The sequence below is a fragment of the Actinia tenebrosa genome, unplaced genomic scaffold (assembly GCF_029948245.1).
Source record: "Actinia tenebrosa isolate PJP-AT-01 unplaced genomic scaffold, QUT_ActTen_1.0 PGA_scaffold10__47_contigs__length_13832649, whole genome shotgun sequence".
Classification (NCBI taxonomy): domain Eukaryota; kingdom Metazoa; phylum Cnidaria; class Anthozoa; order Actiniaria; family Actiniidae; genus Actinia; species Actinia tenebrosa.
In genome coordinates this window covers 3415621-3442386 of record NW_028292570.1, presented here as the reverse complement: position 1 = coordinate 3442386, position 26766 = coordinate 3415621, and the positions used below count along the sequence as shown (strand labels likewise).

The window sequence follows — 26766 nt, the reverse complement described above, 5'->3', positions numbered from 1 at the left end:
GTCAAGTGGATATGATAATATTCTTGGGTCACGTGACATCGTAAATAGCTTTGTAAGGTCATGTGACTATAAAATTAGATTGGGACACGTGACGCCATAAATAGCTTCTTTACGTCACGTGACTGCAAAAACATTCAGTACCTGATATAACTATAAATACAATTGGTTTGTCATGTGGGTCGATCCTCAGGATCTCCTCGTCTCTCTAGACTTCTCTCTAATCCGTATAGTTTCAGCTTTGAATACCTTTAAAACAGACCAGTTTCCTGGACGACCAGCTTAGTACTAGCAAAAGGAACACTGACGTCAAATAAGGCCTTCACCTTTACTCTAAAAAGAAATACTAACTATTTCTTAGGCCATGTAACTAAATTTTCAAACGACTTAGTACGACATTAACCTATTTTTCCTTGTATTTCAGGAAATGTTCGATCTGTCACTAGACGAGGCGATCTTTGAAGATGCCTGTGCACATCTAGGTGAGTTTCTTGACCAGTACTGGAGGGATCTTCATCCCGATGATCCCGAGATAGCTAAACAAATGATGCTTACTGGAGCAGACTTCCCTGATCGACCCAACCCCATGCTATCCAGTGCCTCGGGAAGGTCTACCTCGTTCAAAGAGGCCAGTGAAAGAAAACAAAGCTTGGCTCCACTCAAACTCGACCATATTACACCGAGACTAAGCGTCAGCAGCGCTGAAGGAGCCCCTGGGTTCAAACAAGGTCTGGGACAAGGTCAAGGTCAACAGAAAATAAAGAAAGACGGCGAACCAAAGCATAAAGCATCACAGATCAAGCACAAGGTATCTGAGAGCGGGAGGCATAATGCGCCCGGATTTAGCGTGACACAGTACGAGGAATACCCCGCTGATACGAAAGGATACGAGGAGGAGCCACAGAATGGTTATGACTATTACTACAGGGAACAAGGATACGAGCAAGGCTTTGATTACGCAGCAGAAAACCCGTATGGTTCGCCTATGGCCATTCAGGAGTATGGGTCTGGTAACAACTACGGACAGGAACCCAACCAATATGATCAATATCAGGAGGGACCTTATCAAGAGGGATCTTATCAGCAGGGACATTATCAGGAGGGACATTATCAGGAAGGTCAAGGTGATTACGGCCAATATGGTGCCGATCAAGTAGGGTACCAACTGGATTATGGTCAAGAACAGTATGGCGACTCACAAAATTACATGCAGGATAGTCAATACGGTTACCAAGGCGACCAAATGCGTTATGACAACACGTCTCATCTCCATTCTGGTCATCCTTCTCAACAGGTACATGGCTATGGTCCCTATGACGACCGTTACCCTAACGAAGGTGGCTATTACTGAAATTAAGGTGGTTCGACGCAGAAATACAGAAAATATTGCGTTGTCAAGCAACCAGAGGCTGAAATAACGTCAAGAGTTAGCCTCTAAGCCAACTGTGTCAATCTCTCAATTGCCATTACGTTCAAAACGAATGAATTCAAATGAATTACAAATAATCTTGCGTGAACAAAACAGCACATTGATGATTCTGTCAAGAAATTTCTTTCAAACAAAAACGACGATATAACTATGGCAATATCAATATCATGAAACGTGACTCAAGCGTGACTCAATGGTTATTTTTAAAAACGTGGATCCGATTGGGTATGATCATTTAGACCGCGTGACTTAATTGCACGATGCCGGATAAGCCTGAATCTGATTGCCTAAGAATATGTGAATCAGTGGTAGAGTACGTGACTCAATTGCATGACTGAAAAGGGTGGATCCGATTGGCTAGGAACATATAGAACAATGCTAGACACGGTGACGTAATTGCAGAACTAATAAACGTATATCTGATTAGCTGTGTACAAAGCTTGAGTTTAAACAATGTGACATTCTTGCGTGACGTGTGCATAACTGTGAAGCTTACTAGCACAGTTATGAACTGCGTGACTTAATTACGTTACTCAATTCTTAATATGTTTCGAAGTGTTACAAGAATGGCAAGTTTATTTTTGTAGTTTGGACATGGTAAATTTAAGTAAGATAACAACTGCTGCAATACCTTTAAGACTAATCCTACATCATGAGGCGCGAAAAAATTATATTGATAAAATGAAATTCACAAGCTGGCAAAACCACGAAGAGCATGAATCTTGACTAATATACCTCTGCGAAAATGGCGTCTCAATATTTATCCATTTATTGCTATTAATCTGCACAAAATATTTATAGAAAACCAATGTATAAATTAACTACTATACTGTCCGTCCAGGTTGTAGATAAACTAGTTTGGACTGCAACACGAGTTCCAGGAATATATAGCAAGCACTGTCACGTGATTTGAAAAATATTATGAAATAATTCCGACGTTTCGAAATTAAGTGATATCTCTAATAAGCGGACATTCTTCATTAAACATACAATTTACTAGTTCTATATGTACTGTAAAACAAGCTTCTCTAAGCAGACACCGTTTATTAGACGAACACCAGGCAAGGTCCCAAAGGTGTCCACTTAATAGAGGTATCACTGTATTCACTTTAAAACAAACCTCTATTCAGCTGACACCCTTTATTAAAAGGATACCAGGTAAGGTCCCAAAGGTGTCCACTTAATAGAGGTGCCACTGTATTTACTATAAAACAAACCTCTATTCAGCCGACACCCTTTATTAAAAGGGTATCAAGCAAGATCCCAAAGGTTAAAATTATTTGAGTTGAAGAAAACTACCCTCTATTCCTTACGGTTCTCCACACCCAAACCCTTACAGACCCCCCTCCATCATCCCTATTCTATTTGATACGCTTTATCTGTTGAATCTACTTAAATGCAATAAATTTTTTTGTTTGCACATTGAAGTGAAAAACAGCTGTGTACTTAAGCGTGCTTTAATTCGCAAAGTGTTCGCTTTTGTTTGGTTTTGCGAGCGGTCGTATAAGAGAGGTGACCGTTGAATCAACAGCAGACCTACACACTTACAGACCAAATCGACCAAGATAGACCGACCGGTTTGGTTTGCGAGCGATTGTATACGAGAGATGACAAAAAAATCACTCGTACAGACCAAATATAAAAAAAATAGGCGGAACAAAACGAGCAACTGATAGATAAATCGACCATACCAACCAATAGGCCAAACTGAAACACCCACTTTCACTGGCAAGCAACATTGCGCACAAGACGAGTTAACAAAGTTTAAAACCCCAATTATTTTTTAACAATTATTATTTATTAATAAGTACTTAACCATCAATCTGACTGTACAGCCATCGAAATTATTGACTGCATTAAACAATTATCGTCTTCTAAAGCTCAGTAAAATGTTTACTAATTGAAGCATCACACAAATTTATCATTTACAAAAAGTTCATTTCTTGTCTCGAAAGGGTCCCTGTCAGCAATCTTTCTGTATTTTGTAAAATAATGACGTCACACCACAGGGAACCCGGACATAATTTTTCTAATAAAAATAGTCATGACGTATTACCACAGGAATCCCGGTCATACGAATTGTGCGGCAAATAATTTACGTTTCATCTTTATCGGTAACATTAAAAATAAAGTGCGCGTGGTGATTACAATCATAATCAATCGAAGAAGTCCTCGATGTATGACATCACAGCTGGTCATCACAGATGACTTAAAAGTTCAATTTCAAATTCCAAAGAGATTTTAACCAATCCAAGAAAGTCAGGTGTTACAGCAATTGACATCCCGGATGTAATTTGCATTAGCCGACGGAGGTCTGGTAACTAGCCCAAGCCATAGCTTTGACACTGTATTGCTTGAAGAAGCTTTTTCTTTAGGATTCTCTTCGATGGATAGAGAGGTATGCTCATCCGCTGACCACATGTGGTTGCCATGGGCAACGCCTTGGTGTTGCCGCTGATCACGTCGACAGTGATGCTCAGATCTTGGAGTCATAATTAAAAACCGGAATTGGCGTTAGAATTCAGGAAAGCGGATAAGGGATTAGGAATGACTGAAGTGAAAAGCATGGACATGGATTTCGAATGCAACACGATTTACGTGATGTAATTTACGTAGTGCAGAAGGTACAGCTTGTAGCCAAGTGTTTTCACAATATTGCATGCGGTACTTTTTACCAAAGGAGATTTATCTTTGAGCAAATAGTGTTTTTTTACTGACGGATATTTATGTTTTGCGAAAGTGGAGAAGTTTACAAACATGCAGTTTTATTTATTTGCCGCAAGTTTTAATTAAGGTTTAATTTAATGATAATGTTATGATAGTTGATATAAAATTTTGTGTAAGCAAGACAAACATTAAATGAATAAATGGGAAAACAAAAATACAAATGTATATGAAATTAAGGATGAATGAAATTGTTACCTTGGTCAGGGTCGCGTCTATCGTTCATCACAGGAAGAACAGCACTACCGGTACAGAAATACAATAGCTGTTGACGCTGTAAGGCAGTCATCTTCTGCACAATAGACCAAAACCACCTGCAAAGAATGATTCGTTCTTAGAATCATACTTGTGTGGGAAGACCAAAGACAGACAGACAGACAGACGGACAGACAGACGGACAGACAGACAAATAGATAGAAACAGATAGACATACATGACGATCGAAAAGACAGACAGACAAATAGATAGAGGTTAGATAGACATACATGACGGATACCACACTGAGACAGACAGACAGACAGACAAATTGATAGAGAAAGATAGATGGACAGACAGATAGAAATACATGACTGATGGACACACTGAGACAGACAGACAGACACACATACAGATACAGAAAACGAATAGACAGGAAAACAAACAGAAAGACAGACAGAAATAAATCCAAGAACAGACGAACAGAGTTTTTTTTCCTCTTCAAATATAAGCTTCTAAAGTCCAGTTTAATCACGCAGCGAAGGCCACAAGGTTGCTAGCCATTGGCTATTATATAAAGCATTACCCTCGTACAACAGGGAAGATATATTTGTTTATATATTTGTACGGACAGGAACCTACCTCTTAAATCGTTCCAAGATGTCCTTAGAACAACCATTACTGTTAGTAAACGTGATTAAAGTGCGCAGTCTCGAGATGTCAATGTCGGTTGTACCACCTGACAGAAGAAGCTGAAAATCCTAGAAAAAAAATCAATCCAAAATAGTTAAGCCTGTTTTTACCAGAGACGCAAGCACAAACGTAAAAGGAAAAAAATTGATCCGATATTACGAACAACAGCAGACACCATTCCTGAATTTGATTGGCTCATCATGAAACAATCTTTCCTAAGTCGAGGTTGGACTCGACTATGTTTACAGTCAATTCAAAAAACGTTGTCGTCGACCGGCTCAAGCCTACGCGACTGGACCGAAAGAAATATGGGTAAAAATCACTGAAGCGGTTTAAATATTCGTTCTGAATAAATTGTTCCCGCTAGTAATAAGATAATAGTGGCGAGAAACAATCCATCAAATGCATGTCTTTGGGTTTGGGAAAGAAAAACAAGGTAGTTATGATTCAGTTCACAATTTCGAAAATATGAAGGCATTTAAAAAACGTCTCCTTCAACACTTCCCGCTCGCCTACGAACGTTCGTGCTGTAAACCAGGCATAACTAGTCAGATAAAATTATGCAGTCAACTCGGCTTCAATGATTACTACCCATAGTTCCTTTCGGTCCAGTCGCGTAGGCTTGAGTTGCTCGACGACAACATTTTTTGAATTGACTGTATACAATTACTGTATTTATCAACACCAACCTCGACTCAAGGGAAGCGAAAAGCGCTGCTTTTGCTTCGTTTGTATGTTTGCATTTAGAGAGTTTTTTACGCAGGGCTAACCTACCTCTAAACTTCCTTTCTATTCGGGGTGCTTATTTATTCATATTTTTGGCTGCGTGTTAGTTTTGCTTTCGCTCCTACTATTTCATTGTATGTTACTGATTATTTACGTCCTGAATAAACTACTATTGTATTGTATTGAAAAGGTCTATGAAGAAAATAAAAAAGATATGTGCTTAGTGGATCGTACGTACCTCAGGTGAAAGAGTCACTAGGAGTTCAGAGGGTATGACGTCATGGAGACCGTTCCTCATACATCTTAGTTCTTCCTCAACACACCCGACCATGACTTTAGTAGCATACAACCTGGAAGATAGATAGCATACTGGATAAGTGGGATGCCTGTGGTGATGTGACTAGCCACTCACAAGGCAGGAAATACCCCTAGCAAATTTAATGTCTTAATGTTTTTGCACCCCCACGCTAATCACTGGTTGGGAATATCCAGTTTCTCCCTAACCTCCTCCCCCTGGGGTCTTTATTTTACACCTTGCCCCACCCCACCCTCGAACAATGGTCAACCATGGAAAGAATATAGGGAGTTTCGCACTACCATTTTTTTCTAGGTCAATTTCTAGTGAACATTTCTCCTCCCCTTCCCCTCACGGGATTTTTTTTGCACTTTACTCCGTATCCCACCTTACCCCACCCTCTAACATTGGTCAACCATGGAAAAATATAGGAATTTTCACACTGTCATTTTTTTCCTAGGTCAATTTCTCGCAAATATTTCTCCTCCCCTCCCCCCACGGGATTGTTTTTACTGTACTCCTTATCCCTCTGCCAAGATTATTCCTTAATGCTTCTTACCTAACATATTTAAAGATGTTACTGGGTGTGACAGGAATCTGAGAGCCATCAGGCAGTAACTCCTCAGTAGTACCCCCCACGGAAGTCTGCAGGAAAAAAAAAAAAAGTATCGTGGTAAGAAAAATCATAGACTAGGTGAATAAGGAACTGGTTGAACAGTGCAGACGTTTTTTAAAGTACAGGCCACTGACATAGAAAGACAAACGTTTCCTCAATAACTGACTGACTTAGTCCACCAATTGACCGACGGACCGACCGACGACCGACCGACGGACCGACCGACGGACAGATCGACCAACCGAAAGACCGACTACCATCATCAATAGAGGTTTTGCACCATCACGTGACCGCAGCCATGTTAGATGGCAGGAACAATACAGTCGTTTTACATAAGAAAGAATTAAATTCTCAAGAGCAAAGGGATTTTATTGTTCTGCCATCTAACCACAGGTAGCCCAAGCAGTATTATGGGATGGGCACGTGATGGTGCAAAACCTCTATTGACTGCCTAACTAACCTCAAAATGACAGCAGTAAGTGGCCTGGAACCTCTCTGACGTCATCAGCGGATGTGCAGCATCGATCATCATTCGACTGAGGCCTTCGAAAAGGTCAGCATTGAAAAATATCAAGTCTTCCCATGTGACATCCCTAGAATAATACACAGAGATAAATATATTTAATATATAGACATAAATGTGTAACCGGGAAACATTTTCCATATCCTCGCTAGTGAAGATATCGATGACGTCTTTTCCAATGTTTTCCCGCTCTTTCTAACGCCGTTCAACAAGTTTTTGTTGATGAAAGTGCCTATATAATAAATAGAGGATATTACATGGGCGCGCGGAGATACGAAGTTTATCTTCGAGTGATGAAAAGATCTCTCACGAGTGAGTGCACAAACGAGTGAGAGATTTTCAACACGAGAAGATACATTTCGTATCTCCAAGCGCCCATGTAATATTCTATTTATTATATATTTATCCATAAAATCAACTTAATAAGCTTTTTATTATTATAAAAAGCTTTTATTCATAAACTAATAGCTTAATTACACATGGAAACGATATTTTCACATGTGAAAACATGTTATTTTCACATGTGAAAATATCAGTTTTTCGAAAAGGATAAATATAGGTTTTTTATGGATAATTATATGATAAAGCAGAAAATTACACGTTGGCTTGAAGATATGAGATGTATCTTATTGTGTTGAAAAATATTTCACTGGGTGGCTGCGCTTGCTCGTGAAGTATTTTCACCACTCGTAGATAAACTTCATATCTTCGCGCCACCGTGTAATATCCTTTATATATCAAAGGCAGTGAACAATACACAATATTTAGTAAGCGCAAGTGGTTTGCACTCGTAATACACAGTCTTAAATAGTTCTAGTTCTCACCTATCCAACAGGAACTTGATGACATGTCTGCTAAAATTCAGTGGAACGGTATTATTGAACCACAAGCTGAGTCCAAGAAATCTGCCAATGGCTGTGAACATCTTGAGACAACGAGTCTACAGATAATGAACACAAGAACTTTAGAAATCAAAATGTCTTAAAATGCTTATAGACGTCTTTGCCTTCGGCGTAATGTTTCCCCATTTCAGACTAAGTGTTATTCCATGGAGTATCATTTCTTTGTTCAACGGTTGTGCATGAGAAGACATAGGAAAATGGATACAAAAGAATGACACGTGGAATTTAGTCTTGTCCATTTTTTGTCCATTCCACTTTCTTGTCCATTATTTTCCTGAGTAATAAGTTCATTTTTCATTCATCCCTTTTATCCCTTTATCCTCATTCTACAGTATACCTTAAGCTGTTCGTAGTTCCTTATCGTAGATTCTCTCGAAGCAAATGGTTTAGGCGCGTAAAAGCCGCTCTGTTCTGGAAGCTTCCCAGGCTCATGTAGAAGAGAGGTTGTCTCGGGTGGGAGCTGTCAATAAACAAGATTATATGCGATTTTTAAGATATTGAACATGGTGCATTGTGGTCTTACTTGGGTACAAACATCTTTTCTTTTGTTCACCATGCCTCATAAGAACATGGTGCATTGTGGTCTTACTTGGGTACAAACATCTTTTCTTTTGTTCATCAATCCTTATATGAACAAGGTGCATTGTGGTCTAGATTGGGTACGAAAATGTTTTGTTCATCATGCCTGACATTGTGTTGTTTGTACCCAAGATAGACCACAATGCATCTTGTTTGTCAAAATCGGAAAAGGTCATGGCACGTTTTTGATAGCCATATTGGCAGCCGTTAAGTATAGGCAGACGATTTACCTTATCATCTGACTTAAGCGCGTTGGCTACAGCAGCAAAGAACCCTCGGTTAACACCAGGACCAGAGCCTTCTTCTCCTTCAAATTTAGCACGAAAATTACTGTAATGAAACGGCTGCATCTGAAATAAAAAACATCCCACATCGATAAGAAAGTCTGTTGCCATACCAGGACTGGTATTGAAAAAAAAACATTGAATTGGATGGGACGGAAACGGAGCTTGCAAAGAGGTAACAAATATTTTGTGTCTATCAGCCAATCCGGGGTTGAGGAAAAAACTGGGTCGAGTTTTAATTGCATTGCATTGTGGGGCTGTTTGAGGGGACACATTTCTAAGATGGGGTCCATGTCCTCTCCTAAAAGCTCCCACAATGCACTGCAATGCCACCTTGACCCAGCTCTTACTCAACCTCGGAACAGCTTATAGAGCAAAGGCAGAAAAAAGTAAAGTTAGAAAGAGTAGTAGCTGATTTATCATTAGAGCGATTATCATACAGTACGTACACGGTACGACACATACCATCAAACCAATCACGACCCGTAGCTACGGATCCTAATTTGCCGTCTCGTTTCCCATCCCACTCATACGAAAACCGCTCTATTATTGTCAACTTACCTCTCCCAGAATTCTTAGCGTGTCTTCCAGGAGTCGAATTCTCTTGACAGCGATTGATAGAGTTGTTCCCACTCTCCCTGCGAGACCTCCGAAGGCTAGGCCCCCTTGTTGAGAATCTGCAGTTACTGATTCTCTTAAGTAGACGATGGTACGACGGAACCTGGAGAAAGATGTTGTGTCATCACTATACATTACGATGTATAATCATAATCTCCAGCACCGTCAATGGTGATTAACGCCGTCATCATCATCATCACTGTTATCATCATTATCATTGCGGTCACCATTACCACCACAAGGGCGGATCCAGGGTTTTTTGAAGGGGGGGTCTCAGGGGTAAATTTTGTGGGCAAAGGAATCCCAGTCGCATTTTTACCACAGGAAGCCCATTTGACCTCAGAAATGACAGGGGGGGTCGCGACCCCCCCCCCCCCGACCCTCCCCCTGGATCCGCCCTTGCACCACCACATTTTATAATCATTACCTCCATCATACACTTTCATCATCATATATCATCATCATCACTGTCATCATCACTATCATCACTTCATCACCATCACAATTCACCATCATATATCATTACCATTATCATCACTACCATCAAATTTCGCCATCATATATCATCATCATCACTGTCATCATCATTATCATCACTACCATCACATTTCACCATCATCTATCATCATCACTGTCATCATCATTATCACCATCATTATCACAATAAAAATCAATTTAAAAAAGTAAAAATCTTACCTTGCCAATCTTCCCGCCACGCCAGCTCGTGCGGCCAAGAAACTGTCTCGCTCAGCACCAGGCCCATCGGCGAGAAAAAGGCGGGAAAACAAATCAACGGAGATTTTCCATCTCTCAATGACTTGATCCACTGACCAGTTGTGGACCAATGGCGAAGGATATGGTTGCCTTTGGAAACAACAACACTTTGTATAAACATTTTACGTATTTGTTACTGTGTGGATACTCCAACAGGGACCGCTATGATAAACTAGTATCATTAACCAATCATATTGCGACATTCAGTTCAATATTTTTTAACCAGCCAATCAGATAGCGCATCAATATAGCAGGAGAGTGATAATCTGATTGGCTGACACATTCTATCACTTCAATGTCTGTCTAGTTTACTGTTATCTGATTGGTCAGTTTTATTCAAGGGATCCCGGTTAGTGCGTCTGCACAGTAATAAAGTGTTAACTCTATCAGAATGTACCTGGATACACGGTCAAACGTAACTGGAAGTGCATTCTCTACGTCAGTTCTGGTTCTACCAGCCTGGCTAGCTTCCTCTACTGACTTCATTCTTAGAGTACCGACATTATGGGTGAACACCTCCCAGGTTGCCTTTGGAACAAGCATCCGGGACTTCTGCTGCAGAGTGGCTTGTATGTTATTCAGAAACTCGTCCCGGTCCTTCCCGGCTACATTCATGCCATAAAACTTGATACATTCTTCTCTTTCTTTATTGCGCCTGCGCCGAGGATTCGCTTGGTTACCATGGAGACCAGTCTCACTATTTGCGGGGGTTACATCGGTGAAAGACACTCCAGAAGTGGATTCTTCTCCATCCATGCTACTGATGGACGAGATGCTTCTATCGAGTATCCTTTGTGATTTGGGCCAGCGCTTGGTGCAGTAGATAAAAGAATCCAGAATGTACACCATGTGTTCGTAACTGTAAACAAATCAATTGAAATGTTTTATTACTCGGGTTTTCAAAGAAATGCCCGAGGTATAAATTGGGCTTTTATTGCGTTCTGTCACAAATCGCAGTTGTGTTCAAAGCGCATGCGCAAGTTCTATGCGCGTGCGTAGTATGCGCCACATAGGCACATGGTCGAGCAACGGCGGAATTTTTCAAGGTTTTGTCAGAAGGATGACAGTGTTCACGAAGGATTCTTTCGATTTTCTGCTATGAAGCCCGAGTTCACGCAGATATGTGTTTAGTTTAATTTCAAATTCAAAAGAAGGTCTTCTAGATCGTAGAACCCTGTAATTCTTACTGCGCATGCTCAACGAAATGCTTGGACAGGTATCTGTGGTCGAGGATAGTAAACCATCGATAAATTGATAATGTATGAGGTGTTTGAATATGATATGCGCATTAGTAAGGCATCTAGCCTATTCTCTTCCCATTTCCTCTCATCTTCAAAAACACACAGGCACCCCAGCGTTGGGGTCACAATACTCACCATAACATATCAATGACTGGTAACGTATCGTCATGTTCGTTGGTATGTGATCGCAGTAAGAACATTAAATATTCTTCAGGTGTGGACCCGGGGCGGTTAGTGCTTGATGAGCGAGGGATTGGTGTGAAATCGGAGTCCTCTGGTCGCTGTAGGGTGGCCAAGTATCTCTGGAAAAAATAAAATAATGTTGTAGAAATGTTTTCTTAGTTTTCTTTTTAAGCCTGTAAACGTAAAAGTCCACTAAGACGTAAAACTTTTCGGAGCGTAGGTCCTTCATCAGACGTGATTAATAATAATAATAATAATAATAACAACAACAACAACAACAACAACAACAATAATAATAAAATAGAATTGTGTTTGATACTCTCTCATAACTTTGTCAAATACATAGAAAATTCATGGTGGAGGCCTATTTTGCGATAACGAACATGGTGCACTCTGGTCTAGGTTGGGTACAAGCATCTTCTGTTTACCTTCTTATAGTCATGTTGGTACCCAAGCATGACCAGAATGCACCATGTTTATTATCACAGAATAGGCCTTTGCTAGACCTTTGTCCATCACAGCCTTCACATGCTGCCAATTCCCCACTATGCATAGTAAGTTGTCACGCTATACATTTGTGTCACGCAAGATTTGTCACGTTAAAAAAATACCTTAGTATCAAAACCTTCGCCATGTTGTAACTGACCCTCTACCACGTCCAACACTTTGGCCAACCAAACCCACGTGACATCGAGGACTGACGTCACTTGTTCAAGTATATTTCCACACTCATCCTGGTTTATAGCCAAAACCTGTAAGACTGGTTCTTCTGTAACAATTGTTTCTTTGGACGCAGTGGTTTTTTCTGATTGGTTGGAATTGATAAGGTCGATTGCTTCTTTCACGAGTCTGGAGTACATCCGTGTTAAGTAACAGTTGCCTGTATGTACACTTGGTGGCGTGACAATATTGTTGATGTAATGCGTAAACTAGGTATGAAAAAAGAATTGCAATTAGCGTGACGTTGCGTGACATTTTTATAATGAATGAAATGAGAAATAACACTGTTGTATAAATTAAAACTTTTGTTACTCTCCTCCAATACCATTATTCCTTACCATCAACAATATCATCATCATCATTATCATACATCACCATCATCATTATTACCATCATCATGATCATCATATATCATCTTTCATTATCTATCATCCTCAATCATTATCACCATCATTATTACCATCATCATCATCTATCTCCAACATCATAATGATCATTATCACCATCATCATTATTATCATCATCATAATAAACATATCATCATCACCATCTATCATCAACATCATCATCATCATCATTACTGTAATCATTACACAAGAACAACAAACAACCTTTTCCTTCTTACATTAATTTGAAGATTATTCTGCGAATTGTTTTCTCCAGCACCAAACAGCCTTCCATCTAACGCCCAAGCGTAAGGGTGCTCAATATTTAGCCCAGTCGCCATAGCAACACTTGAGGAATCACTATCTTCAATATCCATTTCATTATCCTCATCCATAACACTCCGAAAAAGGTTCCCCGTCTCATCATCCGTGTCACTATCACTGTCCATGAGGGATTCCCTTCTCCTAGTGGCCCGTGAGTACCCTCTTAGAGATATTGGTGGAGTGGAGGCTTGTCTTCTTAGGGGAGAGCTTGAATCCTCTGTTAAGGCAGCCAGGCGGGTACCGTGACACTGTTGGACTGTAGCAGTCTGGTTACTGTTAAGTAGCCTGAAGGGAAAGTACACCATTGAGTGCTTCAATCAATCAGGCACTCAGTTATTTAGACAGTCAGTTAGTTGGTCAGTCAGTCCGTCAGTCCGTTAGTTATTTGGACAGACAGACAGACAGTCACTCAATCAGTCAATCAGCAAGGCAGTTGGACAGTCAGTGAGTCCGACCGTCAGTCAGTCAGCTGGTCGGTTTGTCAGCCATGTCAGCCACTAAGTCTTCAATTTGTCAGTCAGTAACATAGTGAGCCAGTAGAGCAGTTTTAGTATGACTGTGAAAAGCTCAGTGCCGTAAGCGTGACGTGCCGTGACCGTGATGTGTTCTAGAATTTTAATTGGCTAAATTTTTTTCTCGCGCAATATGATTGGTCTGCAGTCCCGTGACCTTGACGTGACCGTGTCCGCGCCGTATTTATGCCGGGTTTCGGGTATTTGATTGGATGAATAGTAAATTATCGCGCAATGTGATTGGTCTGGCGTATCCCTTGTCATGTCATGACTGTGTTCGTGCCGTAAGCTTTTCACAGTCATACGAAAACTGCTCTAAACCAGTGAGTCATGTAATACAAGAAAAACAAACGTGTCGAAAATCAACCAATCAAAGATTACATACCTGGAGGCGGTGCGCAGCATGGCTTCTTGATTGGTTGTTCTAGAATCATACTGACTAACACGGATACCTAATCGAACACATTAATAAAATCTAATATAACCACAATATCAAATATAGAAACAATGCTGATCCAAATAGATTATTACTTATCATTAATATTATCATAAGTGAACTGACCTGGTCGTCTCCCCGCGTATCTTCTACCACGGAATACTGTATGGGTGGGGGATATTGTTACTAATACTTGTTCCAGTGGATTTAGCATTATCATTTATTAATATTAACTAATTATTAATAAATATTATATGATTATTAATATTATCATTAGTGAACTGACCTGGTCGTCTTCCCCCGTATCTTCCACCAGGGAACACCGTATGGGTGGGGATGTTATTACTAATACTTGCTCCAGTGGATTTAGCTTGAGCTTTAGCCACGCCCTCTCGTACAGGAAGGACCGTCGCTTCTGCTGCTTGAACAAGTTCGTAAATTCCCAACCAGGAAAAAGATTTCAGGATCATTCTGCAAAAGAAAAACAACTTGACGTGTTTGTGTTGGATTGTGGCGTGTAGTGACGTCATTCGGTTTGGTGTGACGTCTTTTAATTGCAAATAATTGCGTGATAAGGCAATAATATTAGGTTACAATTACGTATTATTCACTATCCAAGTATTAACCCAAGTTGTAGAATGCGGATGCTGTCATACTGACGTCATGATGACAAGGCCGGATGACGTCATTCGTGATATAACGATTTTTTAAGCATAAATAATATACAACAGGACTGACACGAGAGAATGTGCTCACCTTGCTTTGTGTTTGAACTCAACACTGCTATTTTGATCCGATCCAAACGTTACAGATGAAGATGGAGATGATGAAGATGAGCTTGAAGCAAGCCGGCTTCTCAAATCAACATACGATACTCCACTACGGCTAAGATGTACTGACATCTGCCGTACAACAGCGCGTAGGAACTTCATCCCTACGGTAATAGCAAGCCTACCCGGGGTATACGGGCCCCCAGTGTCTTGGCACTGTTGGGTTACCTCTAGTAAGAGCTCTTGGGGGTATTTATTCATCTCTTTGATAATCGTCTCTACGAGAGTAATCAGTACAGACTTGTCTGCGTTCGCAAGAAGTTCGACAACAAAGCCGTCAATACTACAAGATCTACTAGGGACATATCTAGTAGTCCCATCTTGGCCCCTAGGTCCCTCATGTGAATCTCCATCTGAGCTCTCCATGGGACTTTCTCGGGTAAGCTCAGGGTAGTACCCCAGTATAGTTGTCGCAACACATGGCCAGTTTTGCGCCAGTTGAATAAGGATAGGAAGTACCTCGTCCTTCTCGGACACGCTTTCCTCAGGGGATGGAGCACTGAAATCAATAAGGTTCCCCGCGGTACTAGAAGCACCCTCATTATCAGGTCCTTCAGGTTTTGTCGTCTTGTCAGTTTCCACGTTCTCCTCTTCCATCTCTTCAGCAACCTTTCCTTCCAGAGCCGCTAGCGTATCAACAAGACTTTTAAAACTACTGGAGATCTCGTCCAACTGAGCCAAGAGGTTGCTCTCAATTGCAGCGGACGATCCACTTGATCCCTTGATCTTGATCTCAGCAGTGATATCATTAGAGGCTTTACTGAGATCAGGTGTAGATAATCTGGGTTGTTTCGTTGTGTCGTCAGTTTGGGAGCCAATCAATTTGGTGCTGTATTTTAATAGGCGTTGCTTTTGATGTGAGGTAAGTTTGAGCCAGCGAGAGTTGTTGACGAAGAATGAGAGGACGGTTTCTTCTTGTTGATTTGAAGCTGTAGCCATCTGAAAGAGAGAGAGAAAGAAGGATCGTTACCTATATCACTGAGAATAATAGTCCTCCTCGGCTTGGGGTAGTTTTGTTCCATTTCAGACCACGAGTCATTCCCTTGAGAATAAGATTTTTTGTTTGAGTGGTATCCATATTCATGTGTCTTCTCATGTGCAACCGAGCAACCAACTATTTTTTGTGGACAAGTCAAACAATCACAGCTCAACCTTGCCTTTTGGTAGGACAATAAACGTGCAAATATGTGTAAAGTGATGTAGCAAACACGTAACAAGACTGATGTCACGCAACATGTTGCGTGATTAACAAGTCACACAATCACAAACCAAGCTTACCTCATGGTACGCCAATACACGAGCAAACAATTGGCATATCAAGTCGTCTTCTGCAGACTGCAAAACAAGAACATAACATTTCATTGGTTTTACTCTCCTGTTGTTTTTTTTTTTTCCATCAGAGATTCATCTACCTACCCCTTGATGACTACTAGTTGAATCAATGGTTTGTGTTTTTCTACTGATTTTAGCTGTACCACTTGCTGTAGAAACATTGTAGACACCACCTCTGATCCCTACTTCCATCTCCATCTTGTCGTCTTCATCGCTTTCAAGCTGAATACAACAAGAATATGTAGGCCTCATTAGCAGGGCACGAAATTAACTTTTAAATCCACTAGCAAAACCTTCCTAGTAAGTTATGTTCTCATTAGCAAAAATTTCAGTCACTAGCGATGGGACGCGGTGAATGACAAACTTTACTTGATGCAGGTACTTTACTTTTCATTCCTTCAATGTCTGGACTGTGGTCATACTCCCAAAACTTAGCTAGTCAAATTTTTTGTCACTCGCTAAATACAAAATTTCACCTGCATTTTGCAAGCATTAGTTTTGTGCCCTGATTAGGATATTTTCAAGAGTCGTCAATTCTTGGTAAGACATTCTTTACCTCAGTCAGTTTCACATGTAGCACATGCTGTACCAGACTAGCCAGACCACCCTCAGGTACCATTGTCTCACTGGATACCATGTGTTTGTCCATTTCTATTAATGCTTGTCGCAGCTCCTTTGGGTCTGAGAACGTCACCATCCCTACAACGAGTCATTGCTGATTTGAGTACAAATACTTACAAAGAAACACTGATTTGAACAAACCCTGAAACAAACTCCGGGCTGATCTAAGGTTGTTTGATCTGTGAGTTAGCCATGCCCTGACTTTGATCAGCCCAGAGGTTGCTTCACGGTTCAATCTGTGAGTTACCCATGCCCTGACTTAGATCAGCCCAGAGGTTGTTTCAGGGTTCTATCTGTGAGATAGCTGTGCCCTGACTTAGATCAGCCCAGAGACTGCTTCAGGGTTAGATCTGTGAGTTAGCCATGCCCTGACTTAGATCAAAACAGAGGTTGTTTCAGGGTTCGATCTGTGAGTTAGCCATGCCCTGACTTAGATCAGCCCAGAGGTTGCTTCACGGTTTAATCTGTGAGTTACCCATGCCCTGACTTAGATCAGTCCAGAGGTTGTTTCAGGTTTCTATCTGTGAGATAGCTGTGCCCTGACTTAGATCAGCCCAGAGGTTGCTTCAGGGGTTGATCTGTGAGTTACCCATGCCCTGACTTAGATCAGCCCAGAGGTTGCTTCAGGGTTCTATCTGTGAGTTAGCCATGCCCTGACTTAGATCAGCCCAGAGGTTGTTTCAGGGTTTGATCTGTGAGTTAGCCGTAATCTAACTTAGATCAGCCCAGAGGTTGTTTCAGGGTTTGATCTGTGAGTTAGCCATGCCCTGACTTAGATCAGCCTAGAGGTTGTTTCAGGGTTCAATCTGTGAGTTAGCCGTGCCCTGACTTAGATCAGCCCAGAGGATGCTTCAGGGTTCAATAATGTACAATTCTTCTCACACATACCTTGTAGTGACTCCCTTCTATTGCCCACAGTAGGGATCCTGTTACCTCCTCCAGGGCCCAGCCTTGGGGTTACTCCAGGTGTGGATGTTGGATCTAGTGTTACTTTCTTTGTGCTTTCCATCTTCTTTGTGTTACCCTTTTCGTTCTTTGCTTTCTCTAGAAGCCGTTGCTTAGGCGTCTTGGCTCTTGGATACTACATGATGAAAGAATGATGTTGAATGAAAAAAATGCTGTTATGAACTGTAGTAAAGCACAAGGCACAAATCAATTTTTCTCCTGCTATACAATCATTTGGCTTATACATTTGTTTCCATTTCATATATAACGAAAGAAAAGAAGCAAGGAAGCAGGAAGCAAGGAAGCAAGGAAGCAAGGAAGCAAGGAAGCAAGGGAGCAAGGGAGCAAGGGAGCAAGGGAGCAAGGGAGCAAGGGAGCAAGGAGCAAGGGAGCAAGGGAGCAAGGGAGCAAGGGAGCAAGGGAGCAAGGGGGCAAGGGAGCAAGGGAGCAAGGGAGCAAGGAGCAAGGAAGCAAGAACGCAACAAAGCAGTGAAGCAACACAGCAGTGATACAGCAAAGCAAGCAAGCAAGCAAGCAAGCAACAAAGGAAGCAAACAAGCAAAAAAGCAAGCAGGGAAGGGAATAAGAAATAAAGGAAGAAATAAAGCAAGCAAGGAAAGAGCTACCTTCTTTGCTTCTGCAAGTGGTGGTATCGTAGCTCTGTAAGCTGATGGATATCTTGATTGGAACAGCTTCAATAAAATTCTTGGTGTGTATCCAGAAGGAAGGTTAGACACTGTCAAGCTGTTTCCAAGTCCACTAGCCGGAAGGTTTTCAGTGCAGGCCAGAGCTACGGCATGGAGAGGGGTGATACCACTGAAGGTTGGTGGGAAGATCATTGTTTCTAGTGATATCTCACAATCACCAAATTGCTTGCCTGTAGATTGTGAAGACAGAAAATATGAATGGAAGGATAAAAGAATGAACTAATAAATGGATGCCCATATGAATAAAAAAGTAAAAGAATGAAGAGGGATGGAAAGATGGAGGGAAGGAAGGAAGGAGGGAGGGAGGGAGAGATGGAGGGAGGGAGGGAAGGAGCAAAGGATGGAAAGATGGAAAGATGGAGGGAAGGAAGAAGGGAAGAATGAATGGAGGGAGGAAGGGATGAAAGGAGGAGGGAGGGAGGGAGGGAGGGGAGGGAGGGAGGGAGGGAAGGATGAAGAATAGAGATGGTGGGAAGGGTGGGGGATTAGAGGGATAAAACGAAGGATGGATGGATGGATGGATGGAAGGATGAAGGGAAGAATGGAAGGATGGTAGGAGGGAGGGAGGGAAAGAAGGATGAAAGGATGGAGAGAGGAGGAGAGGGAGGTTGATATACCTTTATTTTTAGCAACAAAATCTAGGATATAAAGTGCCGCCTTGAAGTTGTGACATTGAATGGACAGCATGAATGGAGTGCAGCCCTTAGCATCACGATCCTTGAGCTGTTGACAAAAAAAAACATTGATAAGCACAATTTAAATCAAAAAAGTGTAGCCCTTGCTTTGCAAACAGCACTGCACACGACAGGACATACCATTGAAATGAACTTTGTTGCCAGTATCCTGTGGTTCAGCAGTTTATCAAGAACAGCTACTTCAATGTGTTTTGAAGGTGGAGTAGACTTTGATAAACCTGGAAAAAATACTTACAATTAACGCTTGTATATGTAACCTGGTTTTATGGCAATGTGTGATGGTGAGTGATGGTTTCCCATAATAATAATAATAATAATAATAATAATAATAATAATAACAACAACAACATCATCATGTATCATCATCATGTATCATTATCATCATGTATCATCATCATGCATCATTATCATCATGTATCATCATAATGTATCATCATCATCATATCATCATCATGTATCATCATCATCATGTATCATCATCATCATCATCATTATCATCAACATCATTATCATTATTATTACTACTATGACAATGTGTGATGGTGAGTGATGGTTTTCCATGCCTGAAACAGTTTCCCATGCCCTGTGGTCATTCTCTGGTTTCTAGTAAGGACAATGCTACCAAAAGCTACTGCACAAGCAGAACAAACTGTTTTATGGGGCTTGGAGGGGGTCCAGCCATTTTATCCAATAACAATGAGAGTGGGGGTATCAATCAGGGGGGGGGGGGGGGGGGGCATGAAAAATACTTTTAATAGACTGGGAAAGGGAGGCCATGATATTTAGTATTACTGTATGTTTGAGTAGGGGACCACCACTCCAAAAATCAAAATATTAAATCCACTTAGCCCCCCTACCCCATAAATTATTCACTCTCCTTAAGGTCCCTAGTAAAGCCATCAATACTACTATCCAGTGAGTTGTTTACCTTTGTTCAACTCAGCAAGGAGTATATCCACAGCTTCGTTCTCTTGAGCTTCTGTTGTCAAGTAGGCAGGGTTTGTGCAGCATACATGCATGACGTTCTGGTTTGAGCTTGTGTGTTCGTTGATGATACTCATCACTTCATGACTGAATACTGGTGTCTTGAGCACTTCATCGCTGTTCTAAAAGCACAATAATAATAATCAATAATAATTAATCTAGATGTAATAGACCTCCTCTGCTCCGCATAATGTTGTCCCATTTCAGACCACCTGTCATTCCCTTGAGAATAATATTCTTTGATTGAGTTGTACCCATATTCATGTGTCTTCTCATGTGCAACTGAGCGCAAACCTTAAACAAAGAAATAATACTCTAGGGAATGACACATGGTCTGAAATGGAACAACATTACGTCAGAGCCAAGGAGGTCTATTAATGAATTTCCAATGGTTTAACAATGTATTTCCTCTTATTTACCCAATAAAATAGGATGTCAAAAGTTGGTCAGAATTATATGTACTCACAAAGCATAGCTGAGTGAGTGCCTAACTAAATATATTTTGACCACCAGATGGAGTCATATCATGCAAAAAAAAAACCATGCAAAAAGTTTGAAAGAAAAACGTTTTTCAGCATGCACTGTCTGTGTGCGAATGATTCATAAATTGGTTGGTATGTCCTCTTATTTTCCACATCTCTCTGCTAATCAGAAAGTGAAAAAAAAATCACATTTGTGGTAAAATAGTTGTGAATTTATGCTTCACTGCTAAGGGGATCAGGACTGTATCTTCTTTAGGCCCTTCCCAATAGGCCATTTCACGGATCCAGTTACTCAACCTCAGTCTCGTCAGCATGTAATTATTCTTTAGAATTTGACTACAGTCCGCAGTAATGAAAGGAATTTACACATCAACGAACAATTGAAACACCTAAAAATTTCACAGGTTGTTGGCAATTTCTAAAGAATATATTACATGCTGACAAGGCTGAGGTTGAGGAATGGGATCTGTGAAATGGTCTATTTTATCAATAATCTGAAAGCTTTCAAAATAATTATGAAACATGCTTACTTCTTTTGCTGCTGGTTTCGGTGACCACGCCTTGCCGCTATCAGCTTCTCTTGCAAGTTTTTTTACTCCTGTGTTGCAGGCAGCAGTCTTCCCTTTGTGTGTTATCATGCATGATTGTTCAATAAAAACAAGAACGTCTTGGACTTTGGATACAATGCCTGACTGGATGGCCGGTATTAACTTCTGTTCTTTGAATACTGGAACGTAAATGTTATGTGAGGATTACGTCCTCAGTAATCAGCCATTATTGTTGAACAAGCCCAAACAAGGCTCAAAATAGAAAATACCAGACATTTTTTTTTTGCAGGACATTTTTTTTTGGGATCAAAATTTTCCCTGCAGTTTTATTTCCATTAATTTTGGTGGTCAAAAATGTTTTAGCCTGCCAGTAGTAAAATTTAACCTGCATTTTGGCCATTTGGCAATTGGCAAGCCACCATTTTGAGCCCTGACCAATCATCATGGACCGTTATTTTCATTTATTATTATGGTACATCATCATCATCATCACCACCATCATCATCATCATTATTGCCATCACCAAAACCACCATCATCACCACCACCATCATCACTGTCATCATCATCACCATCATCATCACTACCATCATCACTGTCATCATCATCACCATCATCATCACTGTCATTATCATCAACAGCATCATCATCAACATCTTCATTATCCTCACCATGATTGTCATCACTACCACACTCATCATTATCATTGTCATCATCATCATCAACTAAATCATCATCATCATCATCATCACCATCATCTTCTCCTCCTTCATCATCATTATACAGTGCAACTGCTTTTAACTGCCGCCAGTCAAGAACATTAAAGGTACTGACTGATTATTTTTGAATGACTGCAGCAAAAAACAAATTTCAGTGTGCAGCTTGCAACCAACAAGTTTGCAGAATATTGAAAACTGCAGTAAGGAATCTTACCAAGAAATGCCATAAGGATCCTTTCCTCTGCCTCACACTTGCTTGTGTATCCAAGCTTCTGTCCCAGCCCAAGGCAATGAAGAGGAGGGAGATCAATTGCACAGGGTTCAGAGAGCTTGGTACCAAACGGCCGTGGGTACAAACAACCATTCTTGTCGCACAGGAGTATAACACCAGACCCTTGTGATTTATGTAGAGTAGGTCTGCCATTATCTATAGGATGCAGACTTGATGACATGTTGCCATTATCATCAGATTCCTCTATCGCTGGATGCTTTCTTTTTTGTCCTATGGTTTCAGACTTTAAAGGCTTTGCTGTCAAAGCTGCTTCTTCACTTGCAACACTTTCAGACTCAACAGTAACACATGCATCATCATTTGCTCTTGACAACGTCAAATCTGCACAACATGTAAAAACCTTCTCATTGTTCCCTGAATCTATAGCCGGGCCAAGAAAGAATGCTTTATTACTTTCTTTGTGTTGCACAAGGACTGATATCCCTGTAGAGGTGGTTGTCATGGCAATGGGATTGAGTCCAGTAAGAACCTCTTTATTGGCTGCATTTGATGCCCGACTAGAATCTAGGATACATTTTGGGGTACTTTGAATACAGCCTCGGTACATAGAACTTGAGGTAATAGAGGTAGAAGTAGAAGCAACATCATTTTCTAATGCAGTGTCCTCCATAACAGTTTCTAATTCAGAGACTTTAAAAACCCTCAATGATGAATCACTGGAAATATTCACATTATCAACCTTAACAATGACATGAGGACCATCGATGGCTGCAACTGTTCCAAGAACTTTACTCTCGCTTTCCAGAAACACGACGTCATTAACATCCCACGTCTCAACATTAGGGTTGCTTTTAACAGGTGTTTCTGGGCGTGTCTGATTTCTAATGCTTGTATGAGGACTGGATGACCGTGCTTCTTGCGCTATTAACTGTAGGGGAGATGCTGCACCCTCAGGAAGAGGGCTCTCTACCCTGGAGTGCAGATTAACAATAGGAGAAGCAGAACCTGAATTTGGCTGTGACGTCACTACCTTTGGAACTCGTTCAACTTTGATTTTGACTGCTGATTGATTTGTTCCTTCCTCCGTTTCATGGGATAAAAGCCGTCCAAGTTGTGGGCCATAGGTTTCTGACGACTTGAAGACCAAAGCACCAGGAAAGCCAGGTAAGTGCTTACGCAGTTGTACCTTGTTGTTAACTGCGATACTACAGTTATTGCTGCTTTCTTTGTTTAGTTTCTGCTTGAAATCTTGTCGCTCTTTTGATGGCAGAAGTCCCCTAGAACAGATAACAGAGAGATAGTTGGCAATCAGATCTACACTATTTCAAAAAAAATCTGTCTTATTTGATATTTTATCAAAACCCTTTAACAACCTCTGGGCTGATCTAAGTTATAGCATTGCTAGCACACAGATCAAACCCTGAGACAACCTCTGGGCTGATCTATGTCAGGGCATGGCTAGCTCACAGATCCAACCCTGTAACAACCTCTGGGCTGATCTAAGTCAGGGCATGGCCAACTCACAGATTGCACACAGCTCATAGATTGAACAGTGTTCTTATCACATGTCTCATCACACTTACCACCAGTAAATCTTTCCTTTACGTGTCATCACACTTGAAAAGAACTCACTACAGTCTACAGAGATGATGCTGTCTCCTCTCAGCTCAGGAAAGTAAACAGTGGGGTGGGAGAGCTGTTGTATTAAGGCAGGGACTTGATCATTATTGCACTCTGTGAATAAATCAACAAACATTACTAATTGGCCATTTCAAAGAGTAGCAAGGGACTGAGGCAAGTTTTAAATTTCAATTGTTTTTAAATTAGCAATCAAAAATAAATTACTACTAATTCTGTATGTATTAAATAAATTGTCATTCGATAAAGCAACTCAATATTAGTAAATGTGACTGGCAATAGGTTGACCCTTCTAGCCGGGGTAAAGTAAACAGTTGGTTAGTGCGTTCGTAAAGTAATGATGACTTAATGCGAACTTGGATAGCTATAGTTGGATTAGAAATATACATACCTCTCATGAATTTGTCGTAAAAAGTACAAATCTTCCCAGACTTGGTAACAAGAGTACATCTAATCCCATATGTTGCAAGTTTAAAGACTTGTTCCTCTTCAAGTTTTAGCTCCTGGATTAAGGGCGACACTTTTGCCTTAGGAATGCCGACATCTGGCAATTCACTCTCGAGGGTATCAGTTTCCATGGTATCCTGATTCTCGACAGTGTAGGGCCAATGGTATAGCAGACCATTATGTTCCTCAACAAGAATGAATTCGGAATGAAGAGCCCCAATATGAGAAAATTTCACTGGTTCTCCCTAAAAATTATATTAAGCAGAAAATACAAAAATAATTACAAACCAAATATGCTAATAATTAATAATTATTTTCCAATTGGAAGTGAATATTTACCTAGTGAGAGTTTTATATTTAATTTAATCATAAACCTGTTTTTACCATTTTGTGTGAGCAAAGTATATAGAGTGCAATAACTGTCCAATCAGTATGTGTTTTTTATATTAGTCCTCGAGCCGGGATGGTATATGAGTCAATAGCAAATGAGGCCAAAGGCCATTATCATTTTTTAGTAAAAACATGCAGGTGATTATTGAAAATCTTGCGCGCTGATTGGTTGAGAAACTCACATTATCACACAATAATCACTTCCAGCGATAATCCAAAATGGCAGCCAGCCGCTTTGTTGCTGTTACCAGAAAAAAAGTGTCTTTTATCTTCTTTTTTTTTCTTTTTTCCTTTGAAAGAATCACCTGTGTATTTATACTAAAACAATTATTTGCCTCAGCCTCAGTGGCTATCAGAGAATATTTACCTCGCCGCTCAAAGACTCGCATCTCGATAAATATTTCCCGATATTCACTTCGCTTTCGGCAAATAATTGTTAAATAATCACTGGTATTTTGACCAAACACAGCACACAAATTTCTATATTCAAGCCTAAAATCATACTTAAATTCAATAAAACTCACATTTTCTGTTTGTAACCATTCGATTTCTTCAATGTCGGGATAATGAAAATCACTAGCAGATTCTTCCACACTTTGTTCTGTAGCACTACCATTCCCACGATCTCTCCGCAATACATTACTATCCCTACTCCTGCGATATTCATGTGGACTAGCTATTTGTCTGCGACCTGATCTTTGAAACACACGAATAGGTGGCCTTGAAGCAAATGTACTGCTAAGCCTTCTGGGATCAAACGTGTAAACGGAAGTCGAAGCTTGTGAGAAAGAAGGGATAAGAACATGAGATGGGATAAAAACAGGCCGCGAGGTCCTGAGAAGTATCGGATCTGCTGTTAAGATAGTTCTGTGGACAACGGTTGGAGAAGGGGGTGGTCTACGAGACATAAAACTTAATGTTGACTGGACAGTCTCTCTAGTGGTATTGATATTTGTAAGACTAGAAGACTGTCCAACATTAAGTGTTGAAGTTCTTGCTGAAGATGCTGAGTTCAGGTCTGACAAGCTTCTTGAGCGAATGCTTTCATCCTCCTTTGTACTACCAATGCTTGTAGAGTCTGATGAGCTCTTGAATAAGTTTTTGACATTACTCGAAGACTTTTCTGTACAACTAGAAGTTTGATTTGAAGCTTCATTATTTTGCTTCCTTGAACTAGTTGAAGCACTAGCTATTTCAGAAGTTGAGCTTAATTGTGTAGAACTTAAGCTTTTGTTCTCTGAATTTTCTACCACATTTTGAGTCCCACTTTTCTCAGAACTCCCAGAAATCTCAGAAATCAAAGACGTTACTTTTTCAAAGTCTGATTCTGGTACGTTTGCCAGAGGTTCAGCGCTGCTTGAAGATATTTCAGCTGGAATATTAGCACTTTCGAGGAGATTTGATTCATTTAAAGGCATACCAAACCTAAATGGCGGCTCTGTTAAGCCAAACATTGTTTCCTCAGAGACACTAGAAGCAGCAGAAGAGCCACAAGCAGAAGTACTAAGGTTTCTAGCGTTAAGTTGATCCTGCAAACGTCTTGCATATGCTTCATCACTTTGAACTTGAAAAGTTTGTTCCTCCGAACTTGGCGAAGCCTTACGTTTCGTAGAAGGCTTTATATTTCTACAAAGACACTTAAATCTACAAACTCGGCCATCTTTAAAAAGCAATCCAACATAATCTCTTCCTATGGCTACGTCTTGTATCCCACGAGCATCAAAGTCCGGCAACTCCACCACGTTTCTATCCTGTTGTCCTCCATTTTCACTCGCTTCTGTACCCTTTAACGCTTTCCTAACCACTTTAAAAATCTCATCCTGTATATCATCTTTAGTTTTGTCTTTCCCTAGTCGAATATAAACGATTCTAGGCTGAGTAGAGTTGATTGAAGTCAAAGTTTCTTCGTCGTCCGCCATGTTGGTCGTGAAGACAGACGCAGTGCTTTTAGTACTCGATCTCAGACTTCCTTTCACAGCGCGGCCGCTTAATCAGCAAAAAAATCCCCATAAAAAAATCCCTCTTTGAACTAAAAATTCA

At 40.6% G+C, this 26766-nt stretch overlaps 2 protein-coding genes across 6 annotated transcripts in view; one reads left to right on the top strand and one right to left on the bottom strand.

The window, feature by feature from the left end:
• The window catches only part of LOC116302860 (voltage-dependent L-type calcium channel subunit beta-2), a 29105-nt gene extending 26259 nt beyond the window's left edge, over window positions 1-2846 (top strand). For all 4 annotated transcript variants that reach the window (XM_089026528.1, XM_031712250.2, XM_031712253.2 and 1 more), the window contains exon 6: window positions 422-2846. In XM_089026528.1, the coding sequence (XP_088882654.1) occupies window positions 422-1348 (927 nt within the window). In that variant the 3' untranslated portion in view covers window positions 1349-2846. The remainder of the gene's footprint in view (window positions 1-421) is intronic.
• Window positions 2847-3202: 356 nt separating this feature from the next.
• Window positions 3203-26766, bottom strand: LOC116302859 (uncharacterized). 2 transcript variants are annotated; one of them, XM_031712248.2, is made up of 32 exons: window positions 25251-26766; window positions 24281-24581; window positions 23835-23985; window positions 22234-23528; window positions 21284-21480; window positions 20216-20393; window positions 19408-19505; window positions 19210-19315; window positions 18512-18762; window positions 17829-18021; window positions 16876-17018; window positions 16404-16541; window positions 16266-16322; window positions 14914-15926; window positions 14444-14628; window positions 14284-14319; window positions 14107-14173; window positions 13125-13494; window positions 12391-12708; window positions 11732-11898; window positions 10753-11214; window positions 10278-10445; window positions 9525-9684; window positions 8910-9029; window positions 8438-8560; window positions 8023-8138; window positions 7136-7268; window positions 6619-6704; window positions 6003-6114; window positions 4988-5106; window positions 4349-4464; window positions 3203-3908 (listed from the first exon to the last, which is right to left on the bottom strand). In XM_031712248.2, the coding sequence occupies exons 1-32, from the start codon at window positions 26643-26645 to the stop codon at window positions 3748-3750; spliced, it is 8535 nt and encodes a 2844-aa protein (XP_031568108.2). In that variant the 5' UTR covers window positions 26646-26766; the 3' UTR covers window positions 3203-3747. The 2 variants fall into 2 exon arrangements, with proteins under 2 accessions (XP_031568108.2, XP_031568109.2); XM_031712249.2 differs by lacking the exon at window positions 14284-14319.

Excerpts from the sequence above, each read along its gene's own strand:
- LOC116302859 (XM_031712248.2), bottom strand. The coding sequence starts at position 26,645 with ATGGCGGACGACGAAGAAACTTTGACTTCAATCAACTCTACTCAGCCT. Across the intron at positions 16,323-16,403 it reads CAACTAGTAGTCATCAAGGG|TCTGCAGAAGACGACTTGAT; the intron begins GTAGGTAGATGA and ends CTTGTTTTGCAG. Across the intron at positions 3,909-4,348 it reads TAGACGCGACCCTGACCAAG|ATCTGAGCATCACTGTCGAC; the intron begins GTAACAATTTCA and ends TATGACTCCAAG.